Here is a 17316-nt window from a genome sequence, read left to right as displayed (position 1 = left end):
TCTGTTTGGCACTCAAAGCCCTCATAATCTAGCCCCTTCCTATGTTTCCAGATTTCTTACACCTTATCCCCCCCACACACATACTCTTTGATCCAGTGACACCAACCTCCTAGCTCACATCTCTCAGCTCCAGGCATTCCCTCTGGCTTTCCCTTATGCCTGGAATACTCTCCCTCTTCCACTTCAACTACTAACCTCCCTGGTTTCCCTTAAGTCCCAACTAAAATCTCACCTCATGGAAAAAAAGCCTTCTTCTACTCATCTTAATTCCAATGCCTTCCCTCTGTCAATTATTTCCAATTTATCCCGTATACATAGCTTGCTTTCTATGTATTTGTTTGCGTGTTGTCACTCCCATTAGATTGTAAGTGCTCTGATGGCAAGAACTGTCTTTAGCTTCTTTTTGTATCCTCAGTACTTAGCACAGTGCCTGGCACAGAGTAGATGTTTACTGAATTGAAAATTGAATTGGTTCAGTGTTTTCCAGGGTGTTTTTCTTTTTAACTCTAAGTTTCTTCTGTTGGTCTCCTGCAAATTAGCAGCTGAGAAACAAAGTACTGAGGCAGTATATGTCCTGGGGGCAAGTCCATTGTCTTTGCTGCTTTCCTAGCTTCATAAATTAGTTACTTAAAGCCTCACCTCGTACCCATCCATGCCCCTTATGACTAACAAACTTTCCAAAATCTGAAAGGGAGACACCCTTGCACAAGTATGATTCAGTGTTTAATGAACTATTAGAAAATGTTTTGATAGGCTAGCACCCAAAAGAACTTTGAAAAAGCCCTCTTGAATCTTCAGGATGAATGTGAATTTTTTGGCTTAGTTTTCTTGGAATCTTAAAAACAGTGTGATCCCAGGCAAGTTATTTAACCTCTGATCCTCAGTTTCCTCATCTGTAAAATGGTGATAAGAATACTCATAGTACCTACCCTATAAAGGCTGTTGGGAGGCTTGAATGACGTAATGAATATACAGTTCTTTGCAAACCCTCAAGCATGATCTAAATATTGGATATTACTCCAAAGGTGGTCATTCTGACCAAAGGAAGAAGCTAAGATTCATAAGAATGAATAGCATTACTAAAAGACCATAATAAATTTTAGAAACAACGTATTTACATCAAAGTATCATTTTAGGCTTTAATTTTTACTTACAACATCACTAATGTGAAAATATGTTTAATATGAATGTAAATGTATAGCCTGTATCAGATTGTACACCGTCTTGGGGAGAGTGGTGGGGAGGGAGGGGGAGAAAAACTTTAAACTCAAAAGCATATGGAAGTGATTATTGATAAATCAAAATAAATTAATATAAAAATAAAAAAGTATCATTTTAGGTCTCTCCAAGTAAATGGTAATATGTTTCTTCTTTTCTTTAGGATTCATTATAGCATTTACTATTTCTCTCTGCTTGTTTCAGGGAGAATGCATGACTCTCAGAAAAGGTTCATGTGGTCCTGGGGCCAGTGAATGGCCACCTCTGAATTAGTTCAATTAAATCTGAATGAACAGATATGAGAACCCCAAAGTAAGTTAGTGGCTAATCTCAATTCACCAGGGTACAAGCAAAGAGATAACCTTAAGGCCGTCTGGGCTTAAGTCATTGGAGTCTCTAGACGAGAGAGCTGTGCCTCCCTTGCAGAGTGTGGTAACATCAGGAAGGAGAAGCCAGATGTTAGGAGAAATAGGAAGAAGGGAAAAGTTTCCTGGATGAATATCCTAACAGCAGTTCTTTTTTGTGTAGCTTATGCAGAAGCCCTGGGACCATTTGAAAGGAGTTTGGAGGAAAGGCAACAAGTGTATAAGGAAGAGTGGGCATGATGTTGATTAAAAAGTAGGAGATAGTATTAAAACTTGAAGTTGGGTTCGGGGGGCCTAGGGGAGTGCTGATATGATAGCAGAGAAGGAATTTTCAATGTGAATGAATACTAATTAGTGACATGGATATTAATGATGACAGTAATTAACAGGGGAAAGGATGGTCTGTCATTGTCCCGGGGTGAGTAATCAATCTTGGCAGGTGATAAATAATGGTTCAGCAAGCTCAGCAGAAAGATAATCCTCTTGCCCTGGGGAAAGCTGGAGCCCTGTTGTAAACCTTCCAGTTCCTAGGCAACACGGAAGAAAGAACTATTTTTCTTTTTTTCTAAAATAAACAGGTTAGACTTCCCTTCTCTGGTCTCAGGATGAAAAATTTCACTTTATTTTAAGCCTTTTTCCCTTTGTTTCTCAACTGTTGAACTTGTATGGTTTGAGGAATGTCATAGAAACTCCACAGAGGAGAATAAATATGGAGACTTGGCTTCAGATGTTTAGTTTAGAAATACTGTCATGGAACACAGGTGAGGAAAGAATCTCCAAAGATGCATATTCAAAATTAGGCAGTGATTACACGTTGTCTTCCCCAATAAATGCTGAGTTCCTTGAGAACAGGAATTGTTTTTTGCCTTTCTTTGTAAGTCAAGATGTCACCCTGGTAATGTTATTGGACCTCTTCTAGAAGTAAGAATAAATAACAACAGAAACAAGAAGTATCCCCTGTGCTTAGCATGGGGCAACTAGATGGCTAGTGGATAGAATACCGTGCCTGAAGTCAGGAAGACTTATCTTCCTGAGTTCAAATGTGGCCTCAGACACTTACTAGCTCTGTGTCCCTGGGTATGTCACTTAACCCTGTTTGCCTCAGTTTCCTCATCTGAAAAAGGAGCTGGAGAAGGAAATGGGAAACCACTCCCATATCTTTGCCAAAAAACTCCAGATGGGGTCACAAGGAGTTGGACATGAATAAAATGACTAAATAATAATAAAATGCTTAGCATAATCCCTGACATAGAGTAGGTACTAACTAAATGCTTATTGACTTGACTAGACCTGCTTCTATCATATTTAACAAGTATTTATTAAGTCTACTGTATATTTAAAAGGAATGGCAAATTGTACATAATACATTTGCAGTTTCATGCGCAATCATCTTTTTTATTATATTATGTTATGTAAATGCTTGTTTTATTCCATAAATTAAAAATAAATCAAATAAATGTAAAAAAATCAATTCACTATTTAAAAAAAAGTGTCTACTATGTGTCAGGCTATAAAATGCAAAGGAAAAATAAAAGGAAAAAGACACTGCCCTCAGGGAACTTATATTCTAATGGGAGAAATAAGTACATAGGTAAGTAAAAAATGTTGCAGTTTTTTGATGGGAGAGCACTTGCAACTGGGGAAGTTGGGTAAGGCCCCTTTTAGGAAGTGGTTGGGCCTTGAAAGTTCCAGGAGGTGAAAATTCTTGGAGGTGAGAGTAAAGAAAGAGTATCCTGCATGTAAGTTGTACAGAAGATTGGAGATGGAAAGTCATGCCCCAGAGAATAGCGACTAGGCCAGTTTGACTGGCATATAGAGTCTTTGAGGGGAAGTAATGTGTAATGAGCCTGGAAAGATAGGTTGGAGCTAGACTGTGAAGGGGTGATGGAGAGTCAACCTCTGAACCTTCTTGAGCAAGAGACTAATGTAGTCAGACATGTGATTTAGGATGGATGGAGGGGATCTCTTGATTTTATTTAAGGATCAAAGGAAGATTAAGATGACTACCAAAAGGAGAGAAGGCTTCGACTGTTCCTTCCCTCTTGGAAAAGCACAAAACATACCTGTTACCCAAAATAGTAGGTCCACAGGTCCATACTAGAAGGAAAAATTAATTGCCTGGAAAAGTTACCTCTTGCAGATTAGATGCAGTCCAATCATTTCATTTCTATCTGCCAAACTAGTCCTTTTAAAAGGCCATCCTGTGTTTTCAGTGAGGGCTTCCAGGTGGACAAAGGAGAAGGGACCATAGCTCCAGGGGGAAATGAGACATTTTCCTAGGCATGATATACTTTTTAATACTTTTTTTTTCAGCAGTAGGAGAGAACAACTGTGGGCTGGTTTCTGGAATGTGCTTCATGACTTGGCATCATGAAACTTTGCCCAGTAAACCAGTCAATAGAATGTTGGATTTTGAATAAGACCAGGGTTCAAATCCTACCCTAGATCCTAATAAGTTGTGTGACCCTGGGAAAGTCACTTAAACATTCTGAACCTCATGTTTCCATCTGCAAAATGGGAATAATAATATCACCTACCTTACAAGGGGTGATTTTGTGTCTTGAGGCACAGCTGAGATAATGTATGTAAATCACATAAAGTACCATATGTGTCATCCCAAGTTTGGGTAGACCCAGGAGTCACATAGGTTTTATCTAAGGCAGAGGTTCTTAACTTTTCTTTGTCAGTCTGGTGGAGACAATGGATCCCTTCTTAGAATGATGTTTTCAAATGCTTAAAATAAAATATATAGAATTACAAAGGAAACTAAATATATTGAAATATATTACCAAAAATATATTTTTAAATGCTTGTTTTATTCCATAAGTTAAAAATAAAATTTTAAAAAATTAAAATTAATGGGCTCCAGATTAAGAACCCTTGATCTTGGGGGTATGCTGTAGGGGGTAGATGGTCACTGCACTGGGTACCAGAACTGGACAGTATCTGGAGAACAATTGGAATGGCTTAAAAGCATGCGAACAGAATAAAAACTTTTCCTCGGCCATGAAAAGCTCTAACTCTCCAACAGAGACTGCAGGACCTTGATCTGAGTCTCTCAGAGAATATTTCTTCACTATCAAGAACTCTAAAAACTTCCCAAATATTAAAATATCTTGAAGTCCTAAGATGGGAATGTTTTGTCGTTACAGGTACCGACATTGTGCAATGGTTTATGAAGAATCTCGCCATTGAGGATCCAGGTATTTGACCTCTGTGGAGCTGCCTATGTGGCCCCTGTATTGGTGGATTGATTTCCCATAACCAAGTTGTACAACTGGAGTTAAACCATTCTCCTCACAGCTAGGTTTATTAATAAGTGTCTTGATCACCAAAAATAACTCTATTGGAGAAAAATGTCTCTTTCCATCCCCCTCAACCAAATATCTGTCTTGAAAGTTAGATCACTTTATGGGGAGATGAGAGACTGTCCTATATGCTGATTTCCTTAGAGAGGGCATTAAGAATAAAAGATCCTAGTGAAGCAGGATGAATTCTCTATAACTGCAGTAATTAAAGATAAGCATTGTCATTGAACATTATTCCAGAGTCAGTCATTAAAACATGATTGCCTGATCCACAATTAAGCTGTTTAATTATTTGCTAAGATGCGTCACTTTGTTTTAGGGTTTTTTGCTTCCATAGGAAGTCAACAAATGAAATGAGAAGAGGTTTTCTCATTTCAGTTGTGCCTATTTGTTTTAAGTTATAAAATTTATTTTTTAAAATTTTTCCCTAATTACATGTTAAAACAATTTTTACATTTTTTTAAGGTTTTGAATTCCACATTCTATCCCTCCCTCCCTTTTAAATCAGCCTTTCCCCTCCTTCACCTAGCCCCCATGTCCCAAAAGACCCAGCCTCCCCAAAACTTTTTTAAACCAATCTAGCCTTTGCCTTTTTCTCAAAGTCCTATTCTGATGTCTTATCATGGTGTATAGTTGACTCTAAGTTCTCAGAAAGTTCTAAGAGGGGAGTCTTTCTGACCTCTTGGAGATGCAGTATTATAATCAGGTGGTTGGTTTTACTGTAAAAATGAATTTTGAGCACAGCTCCCTGGGGCCTTCCAAAGCCTACTCAATAACCTCAAGGGGAAGGGGCACACACAGTTCTTCTGTCTGGTCTGAAGAGCTCTGGAAGTAGAGGGAGACAGTCCATATCTCCTCTCCAAAGAAGCCCTTCCCCCTCCAATTGTCTGCTACCTGAGAACCCCAGACAAAAAACCAAGTTCATCCACCAGGGGGCAGTTCCCCATAACTCATGCTCAGTGCTTTACAAATTGTGGCAGAGCTTACCAAATTAGAAAGACCTTGAGTATGGTCTTTGTCTGTTTTCTGTGGACTAGCCTAGCTAAGGATGGAGAACTTCATCATCATTGGGTCAACTGCTGGGATGATGGATCTGACTCCACCTCCTCAGTCTGATTCCAGCTTACCTTTCCAGGCTTCCCTTCATGTTCCAGACAAGTTGGTTTACCTGTTGTTTTCTGTACGTGAAACTCCATCTCTGAACCTTTGCACAGACTGATTCCTCATGCCTGATATGCATTTTCATTTCACCAATTCCTCCTTTCCCCAGCATCCTTCAAAGTTCATTCCAATCACTTCCTCCTGTATGAAGCCCTTTTGATGCCCCCCTCCCACATTGATGTTACTCCCTCTAAACTACCATGTCTTTATTTTTCATATATTTTACACTTATTTATATTTTTACCTGTTTTTCCCCAAACAATCCCATCACCTGAACCCATCTTTATGTCTTTGCATAGGCTGTCCTCCATACCTGAAATGTGTTTTCTTTTTACCTCTACCTTTAGAAAGTTCTAGGTTCTTTCAATGCTCAACTCAAATGCCACTGTCTATAGGAGTCTTTAGTTGAGTTATGAACAATCCATTCATCCAATAAAAACTTATATTATGTTTATTTTGTATTTATTTATCTGAGTATATGTCTCTCCCATGTAGAATATAAGTTCCTGGAGAACAGTTTCTGTTTTTTCCTTCCTTCCTTCCATCCTTTCCTTCTCTTTCTTTCTTTATTTCTTTCTTTTTTCCTTTCTTTTTGTCTTTGTATTCCCAGTGCCTAGCAGGGTACCTTGCATATAGTAAACTTAAAAAAAAATTTTATTGTTATCTTTTGCTTTTACACATTTCCATTTTATTCCCTTTCCCAGAGAGCCATACTATAGAACAAAAATTTTTTGAAAGAAAAGGGAAAAAAAAGAGGAAGATGGAAAAAAATCAGTAAAACTTATCAGTACATCAAAAAAATTGACAATATATGCACCTATGCACCCCCCACATCTCTGCACAGAAATGGGAGGAGGTATCTCTTCTTGATCTTTGTAATTTTGCAATATACATTTTCAATTATTTTATGGTTATTTTTAATTCATATTGCTGTATTGTTTTCTTGGCTCCATCTTCTCATATCTCTTCTTCATCTTTGTAATTTTGCAATATTCATTTTCAGTTATTTTAGGGTTGTTCTTTTCATTTATATTGTTGTATTGTTTTTTTTGGCTCTGCTTACTTCATTCTGTATCAGTTTACCTACATCTTTCCATGTTTCTCTGTATTCATCACATTCATACATTGCCTATAGCTCAGTAATATTCCATTACATTCATATGCCATAATTTGGTTAGCCATTCTACAAATGATGGGCATCTTCTTTATTTTGTGTTCATTGCTACCATGCAAATGCTGCTATAAGTTTTTATATGGGAAGTTTCTTTTTATCAATGACCTCCTTAGGGTATATGCCTAGTAGTGGAATTTCTTGGGCAGAAAGCATGAGCATTTTGTCTATATAATAAGCTCTTAATGAATGCTTGTCAATTGATTTATGAAAAAAATAGCCCTCAGTTCTGTTTGGCCCCATTCCATTCCTGTTGTAGCAATGGCAAAGCAGTAAAAATTGGGTAGAAGATACCGATAATTATAAATCTAGAACTGGAAAAGCCCTCAGAGACCATCTAGTCCAGTCAGGTACAGTCAAGCTATGCCCAAGGTTACCTAACTAGCAAGTGTCAGAAGAAGATTCGGAAGCCAGGTCCTCTCACTCCAGAGTCAAGGACTTTGTTCCATTGTATCTTGCCCCATCTCTTGTTTTTAGATTCTCTGTAAGTGATAGTTTAACTGTTGGGATTCTAAATGTGAGATCCCTGTCCACCAACCTACAGGTAAGTATACTACAGGAGAAATTGATTTATACCAATATTGACATATTCACTCAAATTAAATAAAAGGAAGCCAAAGCTAAATGAAAGAATGGTTCACATCTCTTGGAAAAGAAGATAAAGGAGTTGGTTTATTATGGCAACAAGGAAAGCAATAATAATCATTATTTTGTGGAATTTTTGACTTTTTAGAGCTCTAAATTTATGACCCTACAGTCCTATGATGTCATACTGCAGTACTGACAATAAATATTTGTAAAAAAAAATACCAATAGCAGTTAATATGCCAACATTTGTTGCAGATATAGAAGAAGTGAAGAAATTCTAGGGGCAGCTAGGTGGTGGAGTAGATAGAATGCTGGGACTGGAGTCAGAAAGACTTATCTTCCTGGGTTCAAATTCAGCCTTAGACACTTACTTAGCTGTATGACCCTGGGCAAATCACTTAACCCTGTTTGCCTCAGTTCCCTCATTTGTGAAATAAGCTGAAGAAGGAAATAGCACACCATTCTAGTATTTTTGCCAAGAAAACCCCAAATGGGGTCACAAAGAATCAGAAACGAATGAAACAACTAAACAACAAAAGAAATTTTATGGAGAACTTAATAAACCCCTCCAAAATAATTCAATTTAATTTTAATATTTGGTTACTTCAATATAAAAGTGGACCTAATGGAGGGCAGAGAAAAATGTTGGAAAACATGGTTCGGGAGTGAAAAATTAGATAGTAAGGACATGCCAAATACACAGAAGCCTCTTACATATGTATCATGAATAATTTCTTTGGGAATACAGTTGGGAGGTACTAAATGTAGCAAGCACTAAAAAAAATGATACACAAAATGAAATTGTTGTTATACTAATAGATAAGAAATGACTATTTGACATTCTGGATAAGTCAAATGTATAGAATCAGAGCATCAACAGTTAAAACAGAGATTTAAATCAATGCCAAATGAAAAAAGAATAAAAATAAAATGATATGGCTTGCAATTGAGTTAATAGCAATCTGCCCTGTTTAAGTGGCTGAAAATTGGGAAGTAGATAAGGAAACAGTCATTGACACAGGCTATCTCTACTTCCAAGGCAGTTTAAGTAATACAAGTCAGTTGCTACATTGAGGAAATAAAAAATAATTAGAAACTTCTTTAGCTAGCAAACATGATCTCCTTGGTAAGAAGAGAGTTATGGCAACCAAGAGCAACACTAGCTTGTATGAGAAACTCATTTTTAAAATATTTCAGAAGTGGATATTGGAAGATTATGAGCAGTGTTATCTCATTTTTAAAAAAGCAAAGAATAATGAATAGAAAATCAAGTTTGACAAGACACCCAACTTAAGCCAGATCATCCTGAGAACATTTAAAGATAAAATTGGGAATCTAACAAACAGACAAAAATGGAAAAGATCTGTCAAGGTTGCTACAGCAAACTGTTTTTCAAAAAACTGTTTTTCTTTATCCATGACAGTGGAATCACCACATTTTAGACTCTAACATAACAGTCCCCAGTGCACTATATAAAGATATAGAAATGTCACTAAATAAAATTAGGATAGTTCATACAGATCAAGCAGAAATGATTCATGCTGAAAGGAACACAATTTAAATGATGTTGAAAGATCATTTCACAAACTGAGAGGACAATATAAAAGACATAAAAAATCTTGGGCATTATAAGATATCCCAAATGTCAGTGCAGTTTTTAAACTTAAAGCTTTTAAAACATTATTAAATTTTAAAACTACACCAAGATGTTTAGGACATCCTGTATTACTAAAAAAAAAGTGATCAAGAAAAGAATAACCTCTGACTTTTTCATCTCTAAAAAACATGTATGACTATAGTCTACAGTCTGCACAGTTATTGAAAGTATCCTTGAAGAAGGTATGCAAAAAGAATAGACAAAATTTAACAAATAATATTCTAGAGTAAACAATGTCTTTTTATGCTCATTTCCTTTTTTCTGCTTTTTGTTTTTTTAACTAAAAAAAAGCAGTTAATTAAGTTCAACCTTAAACTCTCTCCTCCAATAAGGTATCTTCCCCAAATATTAAAATAATATGAAATTATTTGAAAGATACAACAGAGATAATTTTATTCAACAGTTATCTGATTAGAAATACCAAGCAAGATAGAAAACAAGGAGATGAATGCTTACCATGGGTGTTTATTACTCCCATTGAAGTTGTTCAGCATAGATTCCTAATAGAAGAGGAATTATCTGAAATTGGTGAGCTTCTCCTAATGCTCATATTTGTGAATGAAATTGTACTAGTCATTTCAAGGCCTGGAATATTGCAACACCTTTTAAATTAGATTTACAATCACTAAAAAGAGTTTGGCCTTTTATTGGAATAGTTATTTACACCAAATGTAAAAAACCAAGTGAATGAAAAAAGCTGATTGTCTATAACATGATATATACAGTTTGATTGATGGACAATGTCTTTTACCTCATCAGCATATCTGAGACAGACATTCCAGACTGACAGCGATCTAGGTTCATATCTGAATTAAGAAAAAGAGTTTTCTAGATTGCATTTGGGAAATTGTGCAGTGCTTTTAATGACCTCAAGTTTATCCCTGAGACAGAGGCCAATTTTTTGAATTACCATTTATTTGGTGATGCCATAGGACTGCAAAGCATGGAATATCACAGTTGCTAAAGAATTAAAATCATAGGCCACCCTAAAGGCAATGGAGGGAGACTTAGTGGGTTGTGAGTAAGGCATAACATCTTACTAATGAAGAATTGCACAGGAGAAATAGTGTGAAAAAGATTCTAAAATACATATGTGACTGGCTAAGAAGGTAGGCTGTTCATGTATCAGGAGTAAGCCTTAACCAGCAGAAAGCCTGTGTTACTTCATTGGCCTCTACATAGGGTCAAGATCTCCAGAGGAAGGCCCCTAGCATATTCAGTATGTCCCCTGTATAGAATATACGGGAAGATGACATAGTCAAGAGTCTTACAGGTTGAGAAGGCATGGAAGAGTTTTTATCTGCACCACTGGAAACAGTGCCCCATTGATGAGATCTCAGATCCATGAGAACATCAGAATAGTGCACTTCTAAAATATGTTTCATATCTCCTTGCCTTCTTAAACAGTGTATTGAGTATGATGTAGCGATTTATTTTTGCCTTAGGGTCATTATGATGCACACCAAACACTACTGTACCATAGTACGATAATATCCTTAGAGTGTGAAGGGCTGTTTGCCCCTGAATTAAATGGTCCCTGAGTGCTGTTTTTTTTAATTTCAGATTTTTACACCTCCTCCCTAGATGTCCAATTTTATGGTATACCTTTGTACAGTTATCATTATGACTGCCTCTAAAAGTGTTCCTTATTCTAATCTAATGCTTCCAATGTGCTATGGACTAGAAAACCTGATGCTTCAGTACTACCGATAAATAGACAACACCACGTTTTAAAATTGTGTACAAAATAACTTATATTGCCAATATAAGTCAGGCCTCTCCTCTGATGAGAACCCTACTTGTTACAAAGCCCATTCACTAAAATGTAAAGTATATATTATTGTTTTCTCTCTGACCTTTATTATTAACATTTTGCTCTTTGCCCCCACGCAGTATGTCATACTTATGTATTTGTTTATTTTCTTACTTTGGGGTTTCCCAGCTGTATTCGAGGTGGTTGAGGCTTCAAGAAGTCAGAATGGCTAATAAATGAATCATAATTATAAGTAAAATAAGCCTTCTTTATAGCTCTTTTATAGCACACTAGAGAATTCCATCCAGTTGTCCCATTTCTGCCTCTTGGGATGCTAAGATTGTGCCACTGAAGCTCTCATAAGGTTTACCTTTGTACGAGGGGAGAAGGAAGTCTACAGCTGTAAGGGTCCCTAAGCAGTGATAGCTGGGTGATACATTGGATAGATTCCTGACCACAAGTCAGGAAAACCTGAGTTCAAATCAGGCCTTGACATTTATGGTGTGTCTGTGGCTGAGTCATTTAACCACTGCCTGCCTCAGCTTCTTCCACTGTGAAATGTAGATAATACTAACCCCTACATCCCAGAATTATTATAAGAATTAAATGAAATAATATTTATAAAGTGTTTCGCACAGTGCCTGGCACTTAATAAATACTTCCTTCCTTCCTTCTCTCCATTGGATGCAGATCTCAACCTACTATACCCTGTTGCCTCTCCTGATTCTCCCTGCCAGTATTCTGCCAGTGTTCTGAACACAGTAATTTCTTCCACTCAGCAAGGCAGTGGTCTAAGCTGAGAACAATATTACATCCTAAGAAGACACAGAATTGGATTGCATATGGGTTCTTAGAGTTGACTACTTAAAAAAAAAACACTTTAGTTTTATGAGCTTTCTTTTTTAATCCATTCAAAGGACAATTTTAAATTCTCAACCCATAGCGTGATAAATAAGCAAACTTCTTGATAGTTTTGGCCACAATAAAAGAAGGCTCCTCCTCATTATGAAGGAAATTAAGGAGACAGTGGGTGGTAAAAGCATTCTGTCGTTAATATTTGGTAACAGCTTTTTCAAAAGAGATTAAACCAGTGACTTGGGTGGCTGAAGTTTTAAAAAAACAAATATCAATATTAAGTAGTAAAGAGGGTTCAGAAAAACTTCATTGACACAGACTCTACCAGTTCAGAATTTGTGATCAAATTCACATACTCCATATGTGGTTCTTACTGGAGAAAAAGGTTGATTATACATATATATGCTATATATGCTATATGTATATATATATATGTGTGTGTGTGTGTGTATACATATATACATATTTATGTGTGTGTACATACACATAAATGTACATAAATAAATATAAATGTATAAATATATAACAAATGTAATAGAATATAAATATTAACAATAAATTAAATTAATAAATGATATAAATATGATACAGAAATTTAAATAAATAAATATATAATATATATCACAAATATGTGTATATATGTATAATGTGTATGTCTATATGTATAAATACCTTATTATATAGGGGAGAAAACTTCCAACTGAGAGCTCAAAAGATCTGGGTTAGAGTTTTGGTGCTCACTGACTCACTATGTGAATTTAACACAGTCCCTTCAACTCTTCAGTTTCCTCACCTGTAAAATCAAGGGGTTGCATTAGGTAATGTCTTAATCTCCACAATGCCTTCTAGCTCATCCTTTAATCACTGAGCTATGATTCTGTCATCCTAAGTTGAAACAAGTAGCTTTTTCAAACTGACATGTCAAGAAATTAAGGGTTCCTTAAACATGTTTTTCATTTCTAGGCTTAGCATTTAATTTTTGAATGTTAAGAGACTGTTATGCTACATTAATATAAAATGTAGACTTATTGAGAATTAATTTTTTATTAGTTTTCTTCATTTTACCTTTCAATGCCCATTTGTATCTGACTTCATACATAACAAAAATTGCTTATGAATTGCTTAACAATTGTTACTCTGGATCATCATGACAGCTCTGGGAGGTAGGTAGGGCAATTACTATTATCCCCTCTTTGCACACAAGAAAACTGAAACTAAATGAAGTTAAGTCTAATTATGAGGAATCAATGGCAGACCCAGAAGGCTGAGGCATTGTACTCATTCTCTTTCCAATAAGGGGCCTATCTACTTTGGACTCAGCCATATGGCTAAGGCTAGGTTCAATCCTAGGAAGTCTAGTCTCTAATGAAAGGGCTCTTGTTTCTTACAATCTCTGGCTCATTAAGCCCCCACCCTGTTACCTTAGAGGCAGGTTATTTAAAGACTAGGTTTTAGCTCCTGTCTAGAGCCTCCTCAAAAGAGGAGAGTTTAAAAAAAAAAAAAAAGATGCTCAATTAGTTATGGAACAGGTATTTATTTCCTACACACAAAAGACTCACAACACACACTGGCAGAACAACTTAGAACAGGATTCAGTAATAACTTAAAATTACCATTATATTCTCTTGCTGGCAGATACTTAAACCTCATTAGGGATACAGAGTAGTTTGCAAGACTACTGATTAGGTATTTTGCATTTCACCTGAGCTCTGCACTGTCCAAACAACAACCAGCTCACATATGATGAAATATACCAGGCTTGGCCCAATCCTCTTACAGGTGACCTCCTCCAAGAGTACTAGTGTGGTTGCTAGAGATTCCACTTTTTTCTGCTAGTTGACCCAATGCAACCCGGTATCTCTGTACCTCTCAAACTCATGAGGTTATCTCCAAAACTGTACATGTCCACCTCAAGAATAATGTTCAATCACCTATTCAGGAAAGGAAACAAAAGGAGGGAAGGCAACCAGGGCCCTAGGTGTGCTAAGTCTTTGTTTCCACTCTAGGAGTGCCAGTGGTATAAGGAGAAAGAGCATAGCACATATCCACAACCTCCTCATAGGGAGTCTAGAGGCAGAGAGCGCCACATGCTACGTAAAAAAATCAGATCAAAGCAACTGAAGCAGAAACTGTCTGTCCTTTTAAAAGTTCCATTGAGTCATCAGCAACTCTTGTCCAGTAGCTAATGAGGGGATTGCTTCCTTATTTCAAAGCACCCTTGTTCTTCAGTGCTGAGTCACCACAAGACCAGTAGTAGCCAGGGAATCCACCATTTCTAACATGTCCTAATACTGAGTTACCAGCCACTTTATTTGGCTTCAGGACTCAGGTAAAAGCAAAAATGGGTTTGGGGATGAGAAATTGAGCCTCAGGAAGCTGCTACAAATGAGAGCTTTATAATTATATGGTGCAGCAAGCAGGTTAAAAGACACACAAATTATGTGGCAATATAGTCAGACAGAGGTTTGTTGCCATGGATATAATAAATTTACTTAGTGGGAGGGAAAGGAAGCCATGTAGGGGGAAAGTACATGCATAAAGTTGGGGTTCAGGTGGGAAAGTTTTATACCCTAAAAAATGGGTGTGGTGGAGAATAAGGAATTGGTGCTAGATATGGGAGGAGGATATCACTAATCAGACACAGATATAGTAGAAAAATTCTCAGGACCACTTATTATACCAAACTTGGGTGAGACTTGGATAGGGGGAGTTTCTTTACCTCAACCAGAAATTGGGAGACATTTTGAGTTGGCTATCTGAGGCAGCAGAAGAGGAATAGCTCACAGGCCAGGAGTTTCAGCAAATCAGAAGCTGTGAGCATTAAGTGCTTGTCACAGGATTAACATAGGTCAGAACAGTGGAAAAGTATAACTTTGTCTTTGCTTAGCTGCTTTATGAGCATTAGGTCCACTTATTATAGAATTTCAATCTGGAGTCACTTAGGCTAACTATAACATCATACAATGTAAAAATTACAGTGATTGGTCATACCATGCTTTTGGAGTCCCCAGAAGTTCCAGGAGAGCTCTGGGTGCACACATTCTGAGATGGTCCCCATAATTCAGCCTTTTCTACAGAAGTGATTGGCCTAAGGAAGCTCTACAGAAGATACTGAAACCCGGGTCTTCTGGTTCACAATCCAGCAGTCTTTTGACTGGGTACTTTCTATTTTAAAGTAGCAAAACTGAATGTCTGAAAGTATCCCATTAGTTATAACTTTGAACTATCACAATAGTCTCTCTATACTTTCCTTCCTCCAAGCTCTGAAGTAGGAATTTCTATTTTATATCCATAGGGTAGAGGTGGTTTCAATTTCATTTCTACTGCTGTTTTGGGAGAGCCATAGGAGGGTGTGCAGCGTAAGACACAAATGAACCTTGGTGTCACTGTCAAAGCTGGTACCCTCACCCTTCCTGATGGGAGCCAGCCAGAAGCTTTTGTGCCCTCTTCTTGAATTAGTCTGAGACCTTATTATGTAAATGTTGATCCCCAGCTTCATAATAACTATAGGAGAAGTTTGGAGTGCTAAAAAGGGGAGTCTGGAAAGGAATTTGGAGATACCAATTAGGATGCAAGAGGGTGGTAAGGGTACTGAGGGGAGCAGCAGATCTGTATTCCTGGGAAACCAAACCTTAGAGACCAGAAAGGCAACAGCAAATTTGAAGCTTTTCTTTGCCATCAAGACCCCTCTCCCTAATACTTTTCCTCTTCATATAACCTCTATTCCTTTTGAAGCTATAAACGTAGGTATCGAGTTATTACAGCACCCTCCATGCTTACCTTACACAGTTTAGATTTTAATGACAGGCGCTGAGTCTAATACCTTTCTCATTATTTCTCTCTTGTCCCCTGACCTACAGGTGAAGCAATACACTTGGGAAGTCTTGTAGCTGCCCAGGGTTACATCTTCCCCATATCGGACCATGTCCTTACCCTGAAGGATGATGGCACTTTTTATCGATTCCAAGTAAGTCAGCTGTCTTTCTTTCCCCCAAGCACCTTTTGTGTCAATTTCCCCCTCATCTGATCAGAATGGAACGACTTTGGAAAGGGGAAGATAGAACACAGTTCAGGGCCCTGGGGGAAATGGGAATGATACCAGGGGGCTCCTGTTTCCTGACCCTCTGTTGTTTTGCAGGCTCCATACTTCTGGCCCTCCAACTGCTGGGAACCTGAAAACACTGACTATGGTGAGAACTGAAGCAACCTCCAGCCCTTACAGGTTACTGCTGGGAGCTTGCAAAACAAATGCTTAGTGTCTGAGCAACTGTAGAGTAATTTGTCTGTGTCCTAGGGGGGTTTCCTATGTTTGGCTTTTTTTCATTTAGTTGACATTTAATAAGCCCTCGACTCTTGGGAACTCTTCATAATTGAGGGAGGTGCACAGCACACAGAAAACAAGGAAATCCCATGAGAGGAACAAGAGAGAAGTTCTTATAAGGGATATTTGATACATGGGATCCCAGAGACTTCTGAGCCTTCAGATGCCGTGTGGCCGATGAACGCAGATCCAAGATGATAATGACCAACTTCCACATCCAACTTCACAGCTTATTAAAAAGCATGACAAGAATCCTTGGAGGTGCTTAGGGAGGGATAGGAGTAGAATTCACCCTGACTCAGGGGAATAAGTTATTAGATTTGGCACAATTAGATCATATTTGGGCAAGGAGATCCTTCAAGGCTCATCTGATTTCATATCCTTAATGGAAGAGGATGGATATACACTAGCTTAGGCAGCAGTGACAGCTGACACTTCATTACCATTACCTTTAATAATAAGGTACTTTGGAGAAATATGAGATCATCAGTCTGGGTACTCCTTCTACCAATGCAGATAATGAACCCACTCCACAAGGGGTTCTCAACCTGAGGCCCATGGACCCCTAAGAAATCTGTGGAAAAATTTCAGAGGTCCCATGAATCTTTTTTAAAAAAATATTTTGACAATTATATTTTAATATGATCAATTTCCTTTGTAATCCTATGTATTTTATTGTATGCATTTTAAAACATCCTGAAAAAGAGTCCATAGACTTCCACTTATTATAGCACCCCCATACTTACCTTACACAGTTTAAACTGTCAAAGGGATCCATGGCACAAAAAGGAGGGAGGGGGGACAACAAGGGAAAGGACTAAATATTTATTAAGCATGTAGCTATGTTCCAGGCATTGTGCTAAGTGCTTTATAAATATTACCCCCATTTAATCCTCACAATAACCCTGTGAGATAGATG

The 17316-nt window shown here is 37.5% G+C and overlaps 1 protein-coding gene across 2 annotated transcripts in view; it reads left to right on the top strand.

Annotated features, from left to right (window-relative positions):
- Nucleotides 1-17316, top strand: part of LOC114030122 (regulator of G-protein signaling 6) — a 204130-nt gene that overhangs the window by 58580 nt on the left and 128234 nt on the right. For both annotated transcript variants that reach the window (XM_027844838.1, XM_027844840.1), the window contains exons 2-4: nt 4736-4786; nt 15937-16043; nt 16215-16266. In XM_027844838.1, the coding sequence (XP_027700639.1) occupies nt 4736-4786; nt 15937-16043; nt 16215-16266 (210 nt within the window). The remainder of the gene's footprint in view (nt 1-4735; nt 4787-15936; nt 16044-16214; nt 16267-17316) is intronic.

The sequence above is a fragment of the Vombatus ursinus genome, unplaced genomic scaffold, assembly GCF_900497805.2.
Source record: "Vombatus ursinus unplaced genomic scaffold, bare-nosed wombat genome assembly UNPS02014945.1, whole genome shotgun sequence".
Taxonomy (NCBI): domain Eukaryota; kingdom Metazoa; phylum Chordata; class Mammalia; order Diprotodontia; family Vombatidae; genus Vombatus; species Vombatus ursinus.
This window is presented reverse-complemented; position numbering and strand designations above follow the sequence as displayed.